At 31.8% G+C, this 22,985-nt stretch overlaps 1 protein-coding gene across 1 annotated transcript; it reads left to right on the top strand.

Moving 5' to 3' along the window:
* Window positions 1-7,533: 7,533 nt before the first annotated feature.
* Window positions 7,534-9,968, top strand: LOC148302100 (protein DENND6A-like). The gene has a single exon (XM_088272166.1). The coding sequence runs from the start codon at window positions 7,717-7,719 to the stop codon at window positions 9,400-9,402; it is 1,686 nt and encodes a 561-aa protein (XP_088128292.1). The 5' UTR covers window positions 7,534-7,716; the 3' UTR covers window positions 9,403-9,968.
* The last annotated feature ends 13,017 nt before the right edge of the window (window positions 9,969-22,985 follow it).

The following is a 22,985-nucleotide window of genomic DNA, read 5'->3' on the forward strand; positions in this document are numbered from 1 at the left end:
TATAGTTGTAAACAAAATATGATCTATAAGTATAAATAATATAAGTTCATCACCTACCAAGCTTTATCAAGCAGGAATAAAATTATCATTTTTTACTACAATAACAGATATGTAAGTAAGTTATAAATCATTTAGGTAATAATTATTCATTCAATCTTCCAAAAATATGAAATAATTAATTACTGCAAAAAAAAAACATTTTTACTTTGTATCTTATACAAGATGGTGGTTGCTATTAAAACGAAATGCCAGCGTATATTCAAATACATTATTATACTAGTACCTACACCAGTTTACAATTAATGGAAGGGCTTTTTTTATATACAGCAGTCTAATAGTGTTGCCATCACTTTCACATAAAACCGGGTTATTTTTTGCATATTGACACACTGAAGTATCTATTAATACTATAATTTCTATGGATTTTATCAGACTATACATAGTTCGACATTTAGGTTATAAATCTCCAAGGTCATGTTGTATAAAAATGTGACATATAGAGATTGGAATACTATCAATTGACTGGGACGTTTAAAAAATAACAATCGCACATGTTTTTTTTTTAATATGCACAAATTTCTGTAACATAATTGCAAAAAATATTAAAGTTTTATTAATATTAATTTTAGATACTAAATAATTCCTTCATTTCAAACATTTCCAATTTTATAATATATTTATTTATTTAATATTTAACGTCATGTTTTGTTTTAATAAAAATTGATTTATAATTTTTATAATGATTAAAATTTACACATGAATTTATGTGTTCAAATTAAAACATATTTTATGTAAAAAAAGGGGAAAACAAAAATTATGTATTATCACAAGTATAAATCAAACACTCTCGTTTTCATTAATTGTTCACTATGTAATACTACTTAACCGGATCCACGCGGCTCGCATAAGCGTATGTGTTTTTACAAGACATGCCCCATACGCGGCTGACATAAGCGTTTGTGTTTTCACTTTGCTCCAAGTTTCGAACCTCAGTTCAACTTGGAGGGATTTTTTCATGGTGTGGAACTTGGGATAAAATAATACGTCAATCCTCGGCCTTATGACATCTGTTGAAATATCTGACTAATAATTTGTAACATCACAAGGATAAATAAAACAACAGATCCCTGATTTTTCTTGCGGTCGGTAATTAGTCCGCGCCATAATCATGCCCTATATCTGTCTCACTCTCGACGCTACGCATCGCCAGTGGGTAAGAGTGACACACGATGCGTGCTTTGATTTATTTATGTTACGATCTAATTTGTTTATATTACGATATATTTCAAGAATAATGTTACACACGTGTATTATAGAGTACCAAAAAGGCACAATGAATCCCATTGAACGTTTTTGTTTAGGAAAATAAATCGTTTCATAACTAAATACATGATAAAAGTAATCATTTAAAAAACGGCGAAATACAGCCGCGCACGAGCGTCTCTTAGGAACAAAGTTAACGCGTTTAAAAGGTTAAAAACTACTTCACGTCTACCGGTTTTGGAATAACCATTCCCTCATCAGGCCAACTATACACTCCTCCAGGTCTATAGCCTATAGTTGACCTGATAAGGGTGATTATACTGAAACCGGTAGTAATGAAGTAGAGTTTTTAGGTGGTATTACATAAGGTAAAAGATGAATGATAAAGACAGTGTTATATTACCATACCAAAAATTTAATAATGCTTTTAAAATACGAAATTAGTATAATTATCAAAATAATATATAATAAAGACCCTGGAAGTATCAAGGTATTTATTCTTTAAGTTAATTGGTTGAGTCAATATCAATTTTAAACAAACCATCATATCAATGTAGTTTATTTTAAACTATTTATTATTTTTTCCGCCTCTGTAAGTAGTGGTTAGCGCATCTGGCTACCGTGCTGGAGGTCCCGGGTTCGATTCCCAGAAGGTCAAAATAAACATGGATAATTTTCACTGTCATATTTATTTGATATTACCCTGGACTGGTACCAGAAGCCAAGGGTTGATCACCTTGCCTTCGTGCAACTAACAATCAGCATAACACTATGTCGATATGATGTAGTGCCCTATGCACCATTGGGTGCGTATAAGAGTTAGAAGAAGAAGAAGATTTATTATTTTAAATTTACAAATTATCAAATTGTATTTTTTTCACAAAAACCCCGTCTCAGTTTTTTTAAAGTGTAAATCATTTTATTTATTTTATTTTAAATTCATGTCGGCTTAGTAGCAATATTGCACATGCCAAATTTTTTGAATGTAATGAAAATTTACTGTACATTACTTAATTTTAATATTTTATGTTAAACATTATTTATTTTAGTTTTTATTTATTTATTTATAATTTATATTTGAAGCACTAACTTTGTGATTTTCCATTTTATAATTAAAATGTAACTTTGTTTTGAAATCACTTTAAACATTTTATTTTAACTTAATTATTATGTCTACCGGTTTCCAAGCTAACCGCTTCTTTATTACAACTGATACTGATTAATCAGTCTTGATAAAGAAGCGGTTAGCTTTTAAACCGGTAGACATTATAATTAAGTTATAATAAAATATTTATAGTGATTTTAAAACAAAGTTATATTTTAATTATATTATTTATTTATTTGTTTTTTTCGTAGGCATACTTAATCTATGGAACATTTATTATAGGCATTCAATTAACAACATCTTAACATTCATTGTATCTGACTTATTATATTAATATAGAGGTTTTTATAGATTATTTCAGGGTTTTTTTTTTAAAACAAAAAAGGTCCCGGAACTCACTTCATGTCAAGCTATTTACTAAAAAGAATTATACTCAAAGTTAAGAAGTTCAAGGATAATGTTAATTGTTTTTATTTTTATCATCAGGATTAGAAGTTGACATAGGGATATTAAAACCATTTAGTAAAATATTTCGTTATGTTTGCTTACGAATTTCTTGGTAAAATGTCTGTATTTAGTTCCTTTCCCAAGTTAGTTTGATTTTACGACATCTAAAAATGTTGATTTTAATGAATTTAGTATATTATGTACATAGATGAATTTTATATACATACATTTATATATATATATTTACATATTTATATATATATATATATATATATATATATATATATATATATATATATATATATATATATATATATATATATATACATATATATATATATATATATATATATATATATATATATATACATATATATATATATATATACATATATATATATATACATATATATATATATATATATATATATATATATATATATATATATATATATATATATATATATATATATATATATATATATACATATATATATATATATACATATATATATACATATATATATATATATATATATATATATATATATATATATATATATATATATATATATATATATATATATATATATATATATATATATATATATATATATATATATATATATATATATATATATATATATATATATATATATATATATATATATATATATATATATATATATATATATATATATATATATATATATATATATATATATATATATATATATATATATATATATATATATATCACCTTTAAATCAACCTATTCGAGTTAGCCATTACATATAGTACTTTGTATTTATGTCAAATATTATATATATCAAAATGCATTAAAATCATCAAGAATTTTCATAATTTTTTTTTTACTAGTTATTTTCATATTATTTTTATCACCTTTAAATCAACCTATTCGAGTTAGCCATTACATATAGTACTTTGTATTTATGTCAAATATTATATATATCAAAATGCATTAAAACCATCAAGAATTTTCATAATGTTTTTTTTACTACATTTTGAGTGTGCCCAAATACTTGTTCACAATATCTGGATTATCTCCAATTACAGGAGTTATTTTTATATTATTTTTTGACGTTTCATCAAAGATGAAGAAGAATATGGAAGTCTGGGCATTTACGGGGCTGATGACTGTCTGATTTAAGTGATCACTTTACATGTGTAACACGTATGTATAACATTCACTAATTCTACCCTTGATTGACAACCACACTACTCAAATTCTTGGAAGTTCTATAGATATGAACCAATTTTGAAACATTATTCTTGAATCACTAGAAATTCACTAGGGATATCTATTGGTGAGATGAAGTGTTTTTTTTATTATAAAAATATAAAAACTAATTCGTCAACTGCTCACTTTCTTAAATTTCATTTTTCCAACAAAGTTTATTTAATGGTTACTTAAATGTAGTTATTACCCGACAATATAATGATATTATTGTGATCATACTGCAAAAACTGAATAATTTCATTTTTTATAAAATTATTTCAAATCATACTTAAAAATCCTTTACCATAACTTACATGCAATTATTATTATAATACAATACTTAAACTCATTCAATTTAAATTCATTTTGTCAGAAAAAAAATATATAAAATCATGTTTTTCAACCCCTGCCTTGTTGTGTAAATAATATTTTTTGTCTAGCCTCACACCAGTATGATGATGTCAGTTACGACGAAACCCGGTTACTGGTCAAATAAAATTAATATGGAAAAAACTACATAGTTTTTATTTTATTCTACTAATTGATTACGATATTCTTACTTTCTTTAGAATTATACTAAGTGTCATGTCTATAATAAAATTACTCAAAAATCGGTTTTTGCAGTATGGTCATGATATTATCTATTACCAATTAGGATTAGAATTAAATATCGCTTACGATGTTTTGAAATTATTGTGACCAAATAAACTGTATTATATAATATAATTTATATTTGAAGCATTAACTTTGTGATTTTCCATTTTATAATTAAAATATAACTTTGTTTTAAAATCGCTATAAATATTTTATTATAACTTAATTATAATGTCTACCGGTTTCGAAGCTAACTGGTAGACATTATAATTAAGTTATGATAAAATATTTATAGTGATTTTAAGATAAAGTTACATTTTAATTATATATATATGTATTATATAAATTTGAACATATTTATCCAAATTGTTTTTTAACTCTTAATGTTGTGTTTAATCATACGTATTTATAACTTGATATTCTGTAAATATTTATGTGTTCATGCATTCATTGCACATTTTATTGTGAATTTAACACTATGCAGCTGTTCAAAATGTATATTTCTATTTAAATGCTAAACAAATGTAATTAAAATATACACTTTATTTATAAAATAGTTTTTTTTAATTATTTTTCGACATATCATCAAAGATGAAGAAGAATATGGAAGTCTGGGCATTTACGGGGCTGACGACCGTCATAGGCTGGTTTAAGTGATCACTTTACACACGTGTAACATTCACCAATTCTACCCATTATTGACAACCACACTACTCAAATTCTTGGAAGTTCTATATATATGAACCAATTTAGAAACCTTGTTCTTGAATCACTAGAACTTCACTAGAGACATCTATTGGTGAGATGTAAAGAAGCTTTTTTATTAAGCAGAAACTCTTATATTAGTATGTGAGATCCGAATCCTGGATTATATTCACACACATGAGAAACGCCAGAAAATACCATTTTCATTTTTATTATTAAGCTTATAATTTGATCAGAAAATTTATTTACAACATTTTGTAAATAGTTTTTTAATAGTGTAAATAGTTTTTTATTTGACCTTATGTGTTTTTGTTCCTCATCATCACTCAAAATAGTGTATTAATACTCAAAAGTAGTATCAGATTTAAGGGGATTTTTGCAAAGACAAAATTCAATAAGGACCGACCACCGGAGAGGGCATAACAAGCGAGCGTTTTTGCCTAGAATTTTCACTCATGAATTACATGACATTATAGTAACTTCAAACATAAAGAGTAAATCCACTCACGGCATAGGCTATGAAACTTAAAAAGTTGAAGCCTGAGTAGCGGTGTTGCATAAGCCGTAGCTAGATTTCACTTGAACGTTAGGTAATTAAAAAAAAAAAGAGGTCATGACATATTTTAACGCCCTATTTTATTAAAGAATGTATATTGGATATTTTTTTGTTTTTTTAGAATATGCATACAAAAAAAAATATATATATTTTTTAAACCGTGACTTAACAAATACTGAGCCCTAACATACTGCTGATAATTTGTCTGCAATTCTTGTCTGAATTTTGCGACACAAACTCGACTTGAAAGGAGCTGGTGGATGACAGAGAGCTTGGAGGCAGTTTGTGCACTACATATTGCTCACTCCTTTCAACAATGTCATAAATAAAAAATTGTCAATTTTCAGTTGTGCATGTTTTTGGAATGTCCAGAAAATGTACTATATCTCAGTAAAGGCGGTATATTTTTAACTTAACATTTACTCGCTACTAGGTAGAAAGTGTTGTTTTTGCATTTTGAAGAAAAGGTATTGTTTTTAAATATTTTTTTAAATGTACCAAATATTTTTCAAATGGAGAAAAAACCTTAAGGTTTAGGCATAGTAAAATGTTCAATAAGTGGCTTGATATTTTTTATATATTTTATTATATTCTTAAACTTTAAAAACGATCTCCTGAAAAATCAAGTTTTTTGATATATGACGTTGTTGAAAGGAGTGAGCGATATGCTCTACATAAGAAGCAGATATTGATTAAATGCATACATATAGTACAGCTAATGAACCTTTAAAAATATTTTATTTGATTGGAGATTAAACTTAAGTTTTGAAAATAGCCCCTAGAGGCATACATCCAACTACATTAGATTCTCAACAAAAACAAAGTAACTTTTTAAATGAGGAAAATTCAAAGAGACATAACAGCCGTTGTTGGAATACTCCTATATACAACTTCAATGAATTTAGGCAATGTGGATATTTAATAATGGGCAGAATGGTTACAGGCAGTATAAAGTATGCACCTAAGCTGGCCAATATCAAGTCGTATCTTTTATGGATACCCGAACATTGACGTTTCTTTGGATGAAAAGATGCTTTGTCTCTTTTATGATATGTAGTGTACCTTGAATTCGCTTTGAATTTATAAAAACCTAATAAACCAACAATTATATCGATAATTGTATCGCTTTTAAACTACTAAATTTATTTAATGAATTTTACAAAATGAAAAAAAGTTTAATAAAGGAATGATTGATCCAAAAAAATATATTATTGTGTAAATATGTAATAATAACAATGACAGGTATTTTATCTTTTTAATCCCTTTTCATTCTTTATCGTCGTACGCAAAATAAAATAATATAAGTACTTATTATGTTCATCAAAATGAATTATAAAAGTTACAAAAAAAAGAAACCAATAAATAAAAAAAATATAAATAAATGTGACTTTCAAACTGATAAGTTATTCTAAAAATGGTTATATTACTAATTTCAAACGCTAATAAATAATGACGGATGCTTTTTATGAAACATACCACGTTTTTCTAATTACCTGTAAAATATAAATTTTGCGTTCACACTGCTAACGGTACTTACTTGGAATGAGACTAATGACCATTTTTTGTTGTTGTTTTTGTTGGTAGCATTGTGCATAAATCATAGACAAATAAATTAGCTAATAGACATGTAGCAGCTGTGTAAATAAATATACAGTGTATTTTCCGACAGTTATTTAATTTTTTATTCTGGATTATACAAATGTCAATTATTTCGAAGCCATATAGATGGAACATTTCGCGATCTCGCCCGACGGCCCGCTAAGCGCGATCTTTTAACCCGGATACGGCCGCGAAAGTGATCGGAACATGGCCGAGGAATCGCGGAAGTTCGACGAGAGTGAATTTGGGTTAAGCGACAAGGAACCTTTCGAGCTGAAGAAATGGGAGCGCTTTTCAGAGTGGATACACTGCGTGTGCGTCGTCACCTTCGATCTGGAGCTCGGACAGGCCCTGGAGGACGTGTATCCGCCGCACGTCAAACTGACGGATCAAGAGAAATCTAATATTTGTTACTTGGCCTTCCCGGACTCTAATTCCGGCTGTATGGGAGATACGCAGTTCCACGTGAGGCTTCGCTCTCGGGCGATTCTTTCTAAAAGCCACGCGGATTACAACAACAAGTGTCCCGTGACTCTTCAGGCCGATTCGACTCACTTTTGGGGCTTCGTTTACTTCCGCCAAGTGAGAGACCCGTCTCTTCCCAGAGGTTACTTCCAGAAGAGCGTCGTCATCCTGACGCGGCTTCCGTTCGTCAATTTAATGTACAAAGTGTGCGGGTGCATCGCGCCGAGTTTTTTCGACGGCGGGATTCCGAATTTGGAGGCGGCGTGTCACGACATCGACCGCTGGCACCATTTAGCAGCGGGAGGCGGCGTGATGCTTCCTCTACTAGGTACGGTCTTGCATTGCTTTCTGCCGGCTGAAGGGACTCCTGATGCTGTCACGCACGGAACGGCGCATCCTCGAGGGACGCTCCCGGCTTCTCCGCGCGACGTTCATTCCTACCGCTCTTTATCTAGCGTTCTCCCGCACTTGCACCTTCTCTGGGAGCTGGTCCTGACTGCGGAGCCCATCGTCGTGATGGGGTCCTCTCCAACAGCTTGCTCCTCCATGGTACAAGCCCTCGTAGACTTGATCCAGCCCCTCCAGTTTTGCGCCGACTACCGGCCTTACTTCACCATCCACGACAGCGAGTTCAAAGAGTTCACTAAAAAGCAGTACAATCCGCCCAACGTCATTCTCGGAGTCACCAATCCGTTCTTCGCCAAGACCCTGCACCACTGGCCGCACACGGTGAGACTGAACGAAGGGTCGTCTTTGAAGTCTAAGCTGCGTAAAGTCGGCGTGAAAACTTCAGAGCTGCCCCCTGGAGTATATACGCAATACAAACCTTATCTTATCAAGGACAAGACTATTTTGAAGAGACTGGCCGTTAGTAATCGTTCAGAAAGACCCGCCGAAGTTCAGACGGCGTTAGTTCGCCGCCACATGTTCCAACTGACCCACGATTTCATGATTCCTTTAGAGAGGTACATGGCATCCCTAATGCCCTTGCAAAAAAACATTTCCGCCTTCAGAACAGCACCTTTGCCAAATCCTTTCAACCCGGACGATTTTATAAGCATGCTGCAGCAGACGGGACCGCAGCTGACGACCGGCGTCAAGGGAGACTGGGCCGGGCTATACCGCGCCTTTTTCAAGACGCCAAACTTCAACGGATGGTTCCAGAGAAAGTACAGCGAATTGGCTCGCACGCTGCAGGCCCTCCAGCTGGAAGCCCTGGCCTGCAGCGATCTCGCGAACTGGGCGGCGGGCAGGCAAGAGGTCGAGTTGGTAGACATGGTGCTCAAGTTAAGAAACACGATGAGGATTTCGGCCGATCTTCACTTGCCTCTGAAGGACAACACGAGAACGCTGTTAGCCGAACGGCTAGAAGACATAACTAGGGTCCTTCCCGACGATTTGAAGTCTATATTGCAAAGCGCTACGTGACGTCTGATTTTAAGCTCCGTTAATTGGAGCCAAATTAAGCCAATTCTATTATATCTATGATTTCCAAATCTCCGATGTTAATAATATCAAAATATGTGAATATTTTAACTTAATTTTCACTATATAAAACGTTTTTAACCTGTTAACTGGGGAGTACACTTTTTAATTCCGCAACATACAATGGGCGCCAACTCTTTCACTAGGACGTGTCAACACATCACGCCCGGTGGACTTTATTTATGCTTAAAATAAATGAAAAGATTATGAAATATGTATATTACCATTTATTTATATATAAATCACTAAGGAAAATACAGAATTACAAAGAAAATAATTCATGTCGAGATATGTATGGATAATTACATTTGTTGTTCGAAAATATAGGTCACGTCCATTCCAAGGTGCAACATATATTTCAAGAACGTATTCATATCGCTCACTCCTTTCAACAACGTCATATATAAAAAAAACTTGATTTTTCAGGAGATCGTTTTTAAAGTTCAAGAGTATAATAAAATGTATTAAAAATAAATATCAAACCACTTATTAAACTTTTTACTGAGCAACAGATCTTTTTAGGTAAAACCTTTATTTTTTTTTTCTCCAATTGAAAAATACTAAGTATATTTAATAAAATAATTAAACAATACTTTTTCTTCAAAATGCATAACAAAACTTTTTGCCCTGTAGCGGGTAAATATTAAGTTAAAAATATGCCACTTTTACTGGGACTTAGTACATTTTCTGGGCATTCGGAAAACATGCACAACTGAAAATTGACAATTTTTGATATGTGACATTGTTGAAAGGAGTGAGCGATATGTTCTATCTGTACCTATTATTGTTTACGTTTGACGTATTTATACGTCCAGCCCGGTTAACAGGTTAATTATGTTTTATACTCTAAATGTTTTATTTTATTTTATTATCTGTAAATATACGTGTACAGTCTCTTGCCTTATTTTGTCAAAAGCAGACAGTTTGAATGCTATGTCCACTATATTAGCATGATTACAATAAAATATTGAGAACTTTTTCATAGTATAAGTCATACATAGTGGATCATTTAATGTTAAAGAAATGAAAATTAACATAAATTATTAGTTAGATTTTTCACGGCCATTCAGATACTGGTAAAAATTTTCTGGATTATTATAATGTGATTTTTGTGCGCTTTTTGCTGACATTTTGATCAGCATTAAGTGTTATATAAATGATAGACAATATAAGAGTAGTTTTGTCCGCCTCAAATAAATAAAAGTGATTTTTTCACTCTAATATTTATTCAATATTACCCTGGACTGGTGCCTGAGGCAGAGGGCTGATCACCTACCTTCATGTGTTAACGATCAAGATAACACTGTGTTTATATGATGCAGTGCCCTATGCACCATCGGGGTGCTGATAAGGTTTTGAAGAATGAGTGATACATTTAATAACCCATAAAAGTTATATCGGCAGTATTAATTCTCACCCTAAGATATATTCACAACTAAATTACTAACTAACTAACCATCACACCACTTAAAATCTCCTTATCATTCATCATTCGTTTTGTGTAATACCACTTTAAAGTGGTATTACACAAAGTGAATGATGAATGATAAGGATTGTTATATTACCATACCACAAAGTTAACAATGCTTTTCATATACAAAATATCACACCACTTCACCGCAAGAGTAGGTATAGACAATACAACCCCATATCTCTGTCTTAGCAAACATTCTCCACCTCTTCCACATTCATGAATCTCCTCATGCCTGACTCCTGACCTGACCACTTTCAAGTATTTGAATTACTTGACCATGTTAAGTTTCTTTCGATCTTCCTCTACTTCTAACTTAAACTGCGTTTGCTTCATATATTTGTTTCACTTTTTCTTTTGCCAACTCCATGCTTTACTCCCATGTTTAAGGGGTTGGTACCAGAACTCCGTTGTGCACTGCCATTTTAGGAAAATTAATAAACTTATAGTTTGTATGTTTTTCTTTTAAGTTATTAATATACTTTGAGTACAAGAATATATATTATTCTTACATCAAATTAATTTATAAATATTTTATAGATAATGGTGGAAAATAGTGTTTTTTCCAGACCCCATCAAATGTGTATTTTTATTTGACATTTTATTCTTTTATATTTATGTTAAAATATTATTAAAATATATATATTTTTATATTATTTCTTTTTTTTTGTATTAGATTTTAGTTCTAGTAGAATGAATTTACATATAAGATTTTGGAGTTGTTCTATATATAATTTTACAATTTTCTCATTATTCTTCACTGAAACCAAAAGAAAATATATTTTATGACTTTTTCTACTCTCTGATGAGTGATATGAAGTGGTGTAAGATTACTGCTCTTCGAATAATATTTAGAAAATAATTTTTATAGTTAATTTTAATTACTTAACACATTCAATGCGTTTGAAATAATGTAAAAATTCACAAATTTTTGAAAACCCATTACTTTGTTCAAAATCAAACTCTACTTTCTATTTAACCTTTCCCTTACGGTGCTAAAAAATTTCTACGTGCAACGGTTATATGTATTTTGTACACCATATAAAAATATTATTTAAAAACGGGAAAATGTGAATATTCATAAATGTTGCTTGTATTGACCATAGTTAAAGTTTAAATGTAACAATTTTGTGATGTTAGTTCTGGTAAGTATCTGAAAACGAGAAAAAAATACATCGCAAGTAGCCACAATAGCTAGCGTAGCGTCACGACCGTCGTATAGGACAATCTGCGCATTAGTAAACATGCTACGATGTGCGCGTGTACGTAAAGCACGGCACACACGCACGCACACACTGAGAAATATTTGTGTATTGGTGATTTTATCCCTGATTAACTTTATTACAAATTACTAACTTTATATTATAATACTTTTATGTAATACGTAATTATATTACGCAGGAATACTAAAATTCTGAGCCCGTATCTATTGTATTTTATATTGATATTGTCATTTTTAAAGTCGAGTTGTAGTAAATACATATCACCGGGAGGGAAAGGTTAAACACCACAAATAAGAGTGTTTCTTTGTGTTTTCAAAACGCATAAAACCGGCTACGAATCCTTGACTTTATTCAACACAACGCCTGTCAATATTTGTATGGACACGGGACCCGTGTTTGTGTTTGTGTTTGACGCAAAGAACGTGTTAATTAATTTTATTTTTTGTTGTAAAACTTGTTATCTTATGAACTCATTTCTCTAATATACAATAGTACGAATTTTTCCAAGTAGTATAGAATAACAAATTTGAGATATTCATACAGAGTATCATTTTATATAAAATATGATTTTCTACAATTCTGCTTGTATTTATTATAAAAGTCAATAATTGTATTCAAACTTTCATTTGCAAAATTTGCCTATTGAAAATCAGTATTTTAGTATGATTTCTTATTTTCAGAAAGTTGGTATCAATGCCACTAAAGCTAGTTTATTTTTGTTCTAAGTACTGGACTCCATCAATGCTATAGTATATATCAGTTTCCAACTTAAGTTTTTGATATCAAATTATCTGATATTGGGAAATGGAAATACCCAACCAGATTTTAGCACTTTTGAGTGATGAAATCCAAAAATTTAATCGGGATTCAGTGAAGGACTCTTTTTATTCAGTTTTCGGATTCAGTCACTCAACACTAATTAACGCAGATAATAAATGACACAATATAAGATAGTTTAACCCGTATAAATCGCAAGCTACAATTACAATGTCACATCTGATCTCATTCCGATGTTACCTTTTACGGGATTCAAAATATGGAAAATTGTGCACACTTTAGACAAAAAAGTTGCAAAATTATCTTATATGATTTTATCATCTCAATATTTTATGAAATACAAAAAATATTCTCAAATAAAGGCATTAATTCCCTATCGTTCCACCTTTGCACTTGAATAAATGACATTTTATATTTAAATAAGTTACGAATATAATTTAATAGGCTTAAAATTAGTAAAATTATAAAAATAAAATTTCATCTTCCATTTGTAAATAAGTGCAGGTTGATAAATTATTAAATATGTATTCATTAAATTTATCTGTGTTGGTCACAACACACTTTCCTCTGAAAATTTTATTAATTGCGATGCAATTTATATTATATTATTACATTGATTAATATCAACGTCAAAGGATTAAATATTTTTTTAAACGATTGCCTATTTACAAAATAGTCTCTAGTGTGGTCGTTAGCGTATTTGGCTGCAATGCTGGAGGTCCCGGGTTCGATTCCCAGGGAGTCAAAATAAATGTGTTTTTTCACTCTTATATTTATTTGATCATCCAGGACTGTTACCAGGAACTCAGTACTGATCATCCTACCTTCACGAAATTAACGATCAATGTAGTACTGCAATGAAGCAAAGCAATAATCTATGCACCATTTTGCGTTAAAAAGGGTTAGAAGTTTTTTTTCAATTCCTCAAATGCTTTTTTTAAAAAACATAGATTGATATATCTAAAATTTTACAATTTTCACATATCAATATTTATCATAACATCAAAATGAATGAATGTATGTATAATAATTTTTAATTTGTCTAAAATTAACCTTTTTTTTTTAAATATACATTTTCTTGTTGGGTAATATATCCAAAATTAAACACGGTTATAAGATTGAATTCTACTTTTATTTACATATATGATATGTTACGCATTTCGTCTTATTATCAAACACATATAGATAATGTCCTAATAAGACGAAACACGTCACATATTATCATATATAAGTAAATAAAAGTAGAATTCAATCCAATAACCGTGTTTAATTTTGGACATATTATCCAACAATTCAATATGGAATTCTACCAACTGTCTGCAGTTACAATAAATACATTTTCTTTTCCGTGCCACATACAGTAAATTTTATTAATGTATATTTTGTATAATATTATTTTTAAAACAAGCAATTAATGTTACAAAAGACAAATATTTTACTTTAATATTATATAATTTAATATCTAATTGCAAATATTCTGTTAAACAAATTAAAATTGAGTTGGTTTATACAGGGTGGCGCAAAATTTAAAAAAGAAGATGTTATAATTTTTGCAAATGGCGATGTAAGTCATTCATATTTGACATTTGTGAACTAGACAGCTGCAGCATACAAACAGATTGATAAAACGGGCACAAATGTGTATCAGCACAGGCGGCAGCCACTTGACGGATATCATATTTTCCATTTGACAGAAAAATTGTAAAGGTCCAATTAAAGATTTCCACTAATCAAAAAAAATAAATTTAGTGTAGTAAAAAAGTTATTTAAAAACGAAATTGTATTATTAATTTTGCGCCAGCTGTCTAGTTCACAAATGTCAAATATTATTGACGTAGTATGCCATTCGTAAAAATTATAACATTATAATTTGTCCGCCTCCGTAGTGTAATGGTCAGCACGTTCGGCTACCGTTCTGGAGGTCCCAGGTTCGATTCCCAGGGGAGGTCAAATAAATATAAGTGATTTTTTTCACTGTAATATTTATTCAATATTACCCTGGACTGGTACCTAAAGCGGAGGGTTGATCACCTTTCCTTCATGTGTAAACGATCAAGATAACACTGTGTTTATTTGACGCAGTGCCCTAAACACCATTGGGGTGCGGATAAGGGTTTTTATTATATATATTATTATCTATAGAGTGATTAATTTTGAGCCACCCGGCCCAAAATTTAGACCGATTTGGATTCCAGTCTTAGTTTATTTCATAATCTTTCCCGAGTTGAATTAAAACTCTTGTGATAGACTATGATAATTGTTGAAAAACAACTCTGCCAATGTAGTTGCCTAAAATATATATATATATATAATATTGTTTTAAGATAAGTTGCTGTTTTTGCGAGTTCAATTGTTAAATGTGTATAAAAACTGCACTGATTCTTCCAAATGATGAGATTGTGGAAAAAGATGCTGTTTATCATGTGGAATATTATAAAAAATTATCACAGAGTACAATGGGATATTTATTGATTTGGCGTTTAATTTTTAGAACTCCATATTAATTTATGTATTAATTTTAAATCAAACACAGATTTTTTGAGTCTAGTTGTATTTTATTAACAAAAACACATAAAAATTATATTGTGACAATTGTTTCGCCTTGTTAGGGCACTATCAAACGAATGACATTCGTTTGATAGTGCCCTAACAAGGCGAAACAATTGTCACAATATAATTTTTATGTGTTTTTGTTAATAAAATACAACTTAGTAGACTCAAAAAATCTGTGTTTGATTTAAAATTAATACATAAAACAATGGGATATTATGAATTATCATAAGAAGTCTTAATGGGTGCATAATAATAATAAAAAATTTTCCATGATGTAAAATGAGCATACTTTGTAAACTAACAGAGTCATTTTATGTAATTTTAACACATTGTTTGCGGGAATCGCTTAACCGCCCTACACATACGAATGTACTTTGCGCGCGGTTTTTCGTCACCATTCTGCGCTAACCCGTATGACCTACGCGCACGAGAAAAGATACCTGTTCCAAAAATATTTAATGCGTACTAGATACACTGACAAATTTTTGTCAGGTTTCATACCTGACAATATTTTGTGACAACAAATGTTGTGATTTTTTTGTTTGTTTATAAAAAATATGCCTGAAAATTACCCGAAGGTAGGGTGGTTAAAAGCGTATTTTACATACTGTTGGTACAGAGCGGGTGACGCTTATAAGCATTCTATTTGCTTACTTTTGGTAGAGCGTGAGAGATGCCCAAAAATATTGTACAGATGGGAATTGGGTTTGCGGTTTCTTGTGATTGGTATACTGGGGGTCGGGCAGCAGACTGTCTGAGTATAATAAGGGTTGGGGTTGATTGAAAAACCGCCCGACAACAATGTGTTAATATAACTTCAATTAAATGTTTAAATACTTTGCAACAGATCTTTACTGTGCAACATATCTGTTTAGGTAAAACCTGAGGGTTTTTTCTCCATTTGAAAAATAATTAGCATATTTCAAAATATAATTAAACAATTCCTTTTCTTCAAAATGCAAAAACAACACTTTCTGCCCTGTAGCGGGTAAATATTAAGTTAAAAATATACCACTTTTGCAGGGATATAGTACATTTTCTGGGCATTCCGAAAACATGCAAAACTGAAAATTGACAATTTTTTATTTATGACATTCTTGAAAGGAGTGAGCGATATGTCACTGATGCTCTTTTAATAATAATAATATTTGTATAGCATTATTTTTAATTATCATATCGCCCTTGAGATGTTAATTGCAATATCGTATCAAGGGCGGTTTGTCTTATAAGACTCAATTGATTACTTTACTTTTGAATAAACTTTTTTACTGTGGTAATTATGACTAAGATTTTGGCCGCATTTTCAAAATGTATATATATTTTTTATATACAGTGAAACCTCTATCTATCGGTCTATGAATAATCGTTTTTCCGGATATGTTGTTTTTTTTTCTTACCCCGAATCTTTATTTCATACAAAAATAGATCGCATCAATCGTTTTTCTATCACCGCATTCATAGTTTCAATTAAGAATTATTTGATATATTTTGTGTGCTTTTTACATTCTTCTCGATTTTTTAAAATTTTGTTACATTCAACGACAATATTCCAACTTGTGGGATAGAAACTATAAAAATAATAATAATTTGTATAGCGCCATTTTCGTAAAATACTACCTCAAGGGCGCTTATAAAGACATGGATAATAATAATAATAATAATAGGATGATGATGATAATGATATACAAAAAATAGATTAAAATGTCGTCAATCGGTCTCGGGCCGTCGAGTCTGGAGCGGGGAAAAGATGAGCCGACAAATTAAAACGCCTTCCTCTTGATCCCCATGGGCTGGAGGATGGCCAAATGAATGAATTTTAGATGTAAATTAATGTATTTATAATTAATAAATACATTTATTTACATCTAAACCTTGTACTCTTCTTAGAATTTTAACATACCAATGGTTATGCAGATTGGGAGGACGGTGTCTTTACTCGATCGTGTTACGATCCTTGTGTATTGACTTCTTAATCCCGCTTTCATAGTTTATTTCAATAGGTCCCTTTAAAAATGATAGAGGTTTCACTGTACTTGCAAAATAAACTATTGTGTATTGAAATAGAAACTTTAAGAATAAGTAGGTATGTACATAATTCCATTGCATAAAATAAACGGGTAATTAAAAAAACACACACACACACATGTATTAAAAGCCATTTGTAAAATTAATTCATGCCAAATTATAGAGAATTTTGTTATTATTATTTTATAACGCTTTAATGTAAGGATTTGCATAATAATTTTTATCACATTGCCACATAGATATAGCTAATAATACATCACACCAAATTAATTGTAAAAGATGCCAACTACGGTGGATTTACGAATCCATCAAATAAGGTTTATACGACGACGTGTATTTTTTATGAAAAAGAGAAAAAGGAAATCAAGATTTTGTTGATATTATATTGTTATGTTCTATTTTTAAGATTGTGAAATTCAAATATACAAAGATGAATTATTTCAACGGATGTTTTATTTTATTTATTTATTTACTAGCTGTACCCGGCCACGCGTTGCTGCGACTCCGTTTGGTTAAATGGAAAAGAACTGACAGGCGCCGTGGCGTAGTCAGGTAGTCAGTTCGACTGCGAAACTGGCATTGCGGGTTCGATTCCCTTCGATTGCAAAATGAATTTAAGAAATACTCATTTTCAATTGGTCTAAGTGTTTGTAATGTATTTTTCACATATACCTTCCCTTTCCTAACTCTCCTACCTGCAGACAAGCCTCTTAAAGAGAGGCTTTGCACCCGCTTTTCCTTGGCTTATTGGCTTATCCTTTAATAAAAAAACAAAGAGAAATCACAAATTTCTAAGTTACTTACAATATTGCAATTAACAACATGGGTTGATATAGCTGGGAATCGACATCGCAGGAGATTAATCCCTATTAAAAACAGGCCACAAGGCCTACAACAAGATGAAGAAGAAGAGAATTAACAACATCTATCAAGAAGCACATTTTTCGGGGCAAGCAATGTTTAGTATTGCGTGTGTTGCTGTAACCTTCAAGAGGTGGCACTGCCTTCGCGGTCAAAAACATTGTTTTTTTTTTAAAACATCCTTTTGCTTATACATATTGAAAACGTGTGCATATTTGAATTCAACATTGTGTTGAAAATTCAAAGGAATAAGTGGACAACATTAGGATATTTAAAACTGACCGGAGCATTTCGTCGTAACTTAATGTCGTAACATCGCTTGTGGCGAGCATCACCGAGCATCCGAAACTATGGATGGAGCGCTCGGCTCGGTGCACTGACTGCCTGAATGCTCGCATCGTAACGTGTTACGTTACGACAAAATGCTCCGGTCAGTCTCCACCTTAAGATTTTGAATAAACAAACATTTATAAATATAAATAATAAATATACACTAAGTAATAAAAATTTATTGATATTATAAATAGATAAGAACACGAGTATATTCAAATCCGACATATCAAAATTTCAAACCAATCGGTGAATAACTTGCGAGGTATAAGATTTTCAAGAAATTAATATTTACCTTTTTATGAAGGATTTTCTTATTGTTATCTCAACATAAATAAGGATATAGGCATTTCACAGGGCGAATGACCTTGTCTTGGGTTGTTTTAAGTGATTAATTTATACACCTCCTCTGCCTCCAAAGTGTAATGGTCAGCACGCTTGGCTACCGTACTGTAGGTCCCGGGTTCGATTCCCAGGGGGGGTCAAATAAATACAAGTGATTCTATCACTTTAATATTTATTTAATATTACCCTGGACTGGTACCTGTAGCGGAGGGCTAATCACCTTTCCTTCATGTGTTAACGATCAAGATAACATTACACATGTAACTGTAAATGCTCAAATTCATCATCTATGTTGAGATATCAATGAGAAGATATTGGTATTATTGTTGTCGGGAAGTTTTCATCAACCCTGACCCTAATTATACTCAGTGTGCCGCCCGACCCTCAGTATACTAATTACAAGTAACCGCAAACCCAATTCCCATCTATACAATGTTTTTTGGCATCTCTCGCACTTTACTAAAAGTAAGGAAATAGAACGCTTATAAGCGTCTCTAGCTCTCTACCAACAGTATGTAAAAGACCCTTTTAACCCATTGCAACACAAAGCAGGTGAATCGCCAGCCAAGGTCAATTTGTCACTGATTCACAAAGCCAGCGTTTTGCCCGCATTGCAACACAATGCTGGCAAATCGCTGGCTTTGTGAGTCAGTGACAAATTGACCTTGGATGGCGATTTGCCTGCCTTGTGTTGCAATGGGTTAAAAGAATTTTTACAGCGGGAGACGCTAGTAAGCTTTCTATTTGCTTACTTTTGGTGGAGCGGGAGAGACACCAAAAAACATTCCCATGGAATTGAGTGTTGCGGCTACTTGTGATTAGTTAACTGAGGGTCGGGAGGTAGACTGTCCGAGTATAATTAGGGTACGGGTTGATGAACAAAACCGCCCGACAACAATGTGTTATTAACTCCTAAGAGAAACAAAATCCAGAATTAGTTAACAAAAATTTTGACACACTCAAAATAAAGTGAATTGAAAACAAAATTAGAAACATTTGTATTTATATAGATTAAAAGAAACCGTTTATGAAAAGAAAAACAATGTAAATTAACAATGATAATTTGTGGTAAATATTAGTTCAAACATAATAAAGATAAGATGTTATTGTCAAGTTCACTTCACTGTTTTATAACTCTGTTTATCATCTTCAACAAACACATAACAACACTATAATAAATTTATTACGTAACGGTAATAAAATTTGCAAGTTGGCAGATATTAACACTCAGAAGTCTGCGAGTTATCTTCGTAAGATTTGACCCGGGAGCCAGACAAGTTTTTGCAAAATCTGCAAGATTTCTTACGCACACATACGCATTGAGATAAATAACAAACAAACAAACAACTCGTATATCATTGATATATTTTTTTAAGAAGATGATTCTAGATCAGTGGTTATTAACCTGGGTTCGATCGAACCCCAGGGGTTCGGTGAGTCAGTCTTCCGGGTTCGGTGGAGGTTAAGACACACACCCGACTTATTCTTTTATATTAAAATAACGTAGCAATAAGTATTTTAAATCATTGTTAAATATTGCCGAATAAAAATGTGCATCAAGATTATCATATTTAATTACCATCCCTTTATAAACGCATCTTCTGAGGAGCAATATGTGGAGGTTTGTGAGCGCACCGTAATCCATGCAATCCATTCACCCTCCCAATATAATATTATAGATCTAGTATATTATTTTAAAAGAATATATCAATCCAGCAATAAAAATAATACAAGAGCTCAGATACTAAAATAATGCACCTATTCCACGTTGTACTTTTTTTTTTACTGTGATGGGACTTCATATAAGTCATAACAAATGTACTAGATCTATTGTCACAAAGGTGGAGACTGACCAGAGCATTTTGTCATAAGATAACGTCGTAACATCACTCGCGGCGAGCATCACCGAGCATCCGAAACTATGGAGCGCTCGGCTCGCTGTACTGACTGCCTGAATGCTCACATCGTTACGTGTTACGTTACAACGAAATGCTCCAGTCAGTCTCCACCTTAATGTGTCGTCATTTCGAAATGTGCATTATTTTGTTTTCATTTTTATGTGAAAATCATGTTATTATGGTTAAGTTCTTTGTTTTTAATGGTTCATTTTGTGCACCAATGTATAAATAAATACCTTTGTCTTGAATTTGAAAAAATCATGTTTTATTTTTCCAATTAAGGTTCAGTGTTCAACGTTGTTTTGAAATAAATAAATGTATGAAATTTTCCGACACAAATAATACAAAAAAAAACATTTATTCAAGTAATAGTGCACATAGATAAATTTTATTCGATCATTATTTCGATCATATAGTCATTCGATTAGTTCTGTCACCGATAAAAGGTTCGCAAAAGCGACCAAAGATGGCAGGGGCTCAGATTATTTGGAATAATTGAGGTTTATCTCGTTGTTTCTTAAAAACAAATTAAAACAATATGCGTACATATGCGCTTATTCTGTAAACATATTAAGAGCTTGATCAGTTTAAGGAAAATCCATTAAAAACAGAGATCAAATTAACACTGTAATTAGGGTGAAGTTTGCCAAAGAAACATACGTAATTTTGGCGGGAATTAATATAATAAGATCGCATCGAACGAATGATGACAGAAAAGAACCGATAATTAGTGACACCTATCCGCTAAATAGTAAAGCAAGAGTGATCACTTTGCCTTCATGTAAGTAACGATCAAGACACCACTGTGTCAATACGATGCAGTGCCCTATGCACCATTGAGTGCGGATAAGGGTTAAAATAAGGATAGATTATTCTAAATATAAATGATCACACCATTATTTTGCTGAAGACGCTTGGTTGTGTTATGTAAGGAATGTAGGTATGTTGGTGTCAGTGGTAACAATAATAACCCGAAACCGTGTGAATAACCACGTAGTCTGGCAAGCGATCATTCTAGATTGGTCTCCCCTTAAAAGCGGTCATTCACTTGGAATTTTACTGTTTTTTGTAATAAAAGCGACTACGACAGTTTAGCGTGATCGAGCTCACGCGCACCGTGATCGCGCACTGTGATCGCGCACCGATCGAGCGCACCGATCCGCAGAAAGATGGACAAGTGCATTAGCCCATCATCCGTTTTTTCATGCTAACCGGAATGCCGGACAGTAAAATTCCGTGTAGTGCACAAGCGCTCTTAGGGCGATTGTCCACTACCCGGAATTTGACCATCCGGCAGTCCGGTTTTGAAAAATGAAAGCGACTAGACAGTTTAGCGTGATCGAATTTACGCGCAACGTGTTCACGCACCGATCTAAAGCTCCGATCCGAAGAAAGATGGATAAAAGCACAAGCCAATCCAAGCCAATCGTCGTTTTAAAACGCTAACTGACGTGCTGGACGGTAAAATTACATGGAATTCCGGGTAGTGCACAAGCGCCCTTAGGGCGTTTTTTATTTAAGCTTATTTTTTTGACCAGTCTATTTATAATATTTTGAGTGTGTCCAAATACCTATTCATCTATGATGATAGTCAAAAATAATGTAAAAAAATAACTCCCAATTGAAGATAATCCAGAATTGTGAACAAGTATTTGGACACACTCAAAATGTTGTAAATGAAAACAAATTTTCAATTTTACTGGATATCTCAAAATAAGAGTATACGAAGAATATGGAAGCCTGGGTCATTACTCGGCTTACGACCTGTCATTTTGACATATTTCCAAGGCCTATAAAAAGAGGACACATGTCCTAAGAAAAAGGGACATATCATTTGCTATTACGTAACAAATTGCATGAAATCGGCGGTATTTTTTTTATCTATAAAAGAATCATTAAAGCAATTCTTTATTGTCAACAAATCAATTTGATTATCTATTAAAATACACTCTAATAAAGGCCACAATCTCGCCATTTTTTTAAGATTCATTCTGTGAGTAGGTACAGGTGTATCCATTAGAGTTTAAACACAAACGTATATGT

This window comes from Brachycentrus maculatus, unplaced genomic scaffold (assembly GCF_059751285.1).
Source record: "Brachycentrus maculatus isolate JH-2025_06_01 unplaced genomic scaffold, ASM5975128v1 h1tg000478l, whole genome shotgun sequence".
In the NCBI taxonomy this organism is placed as follows: Eukaryota; Metazoa; Arthropoda; class Insecta; order Trichoptera; family Brachycentridae; genus Brachycentrus; species Brachycentrus maculatus.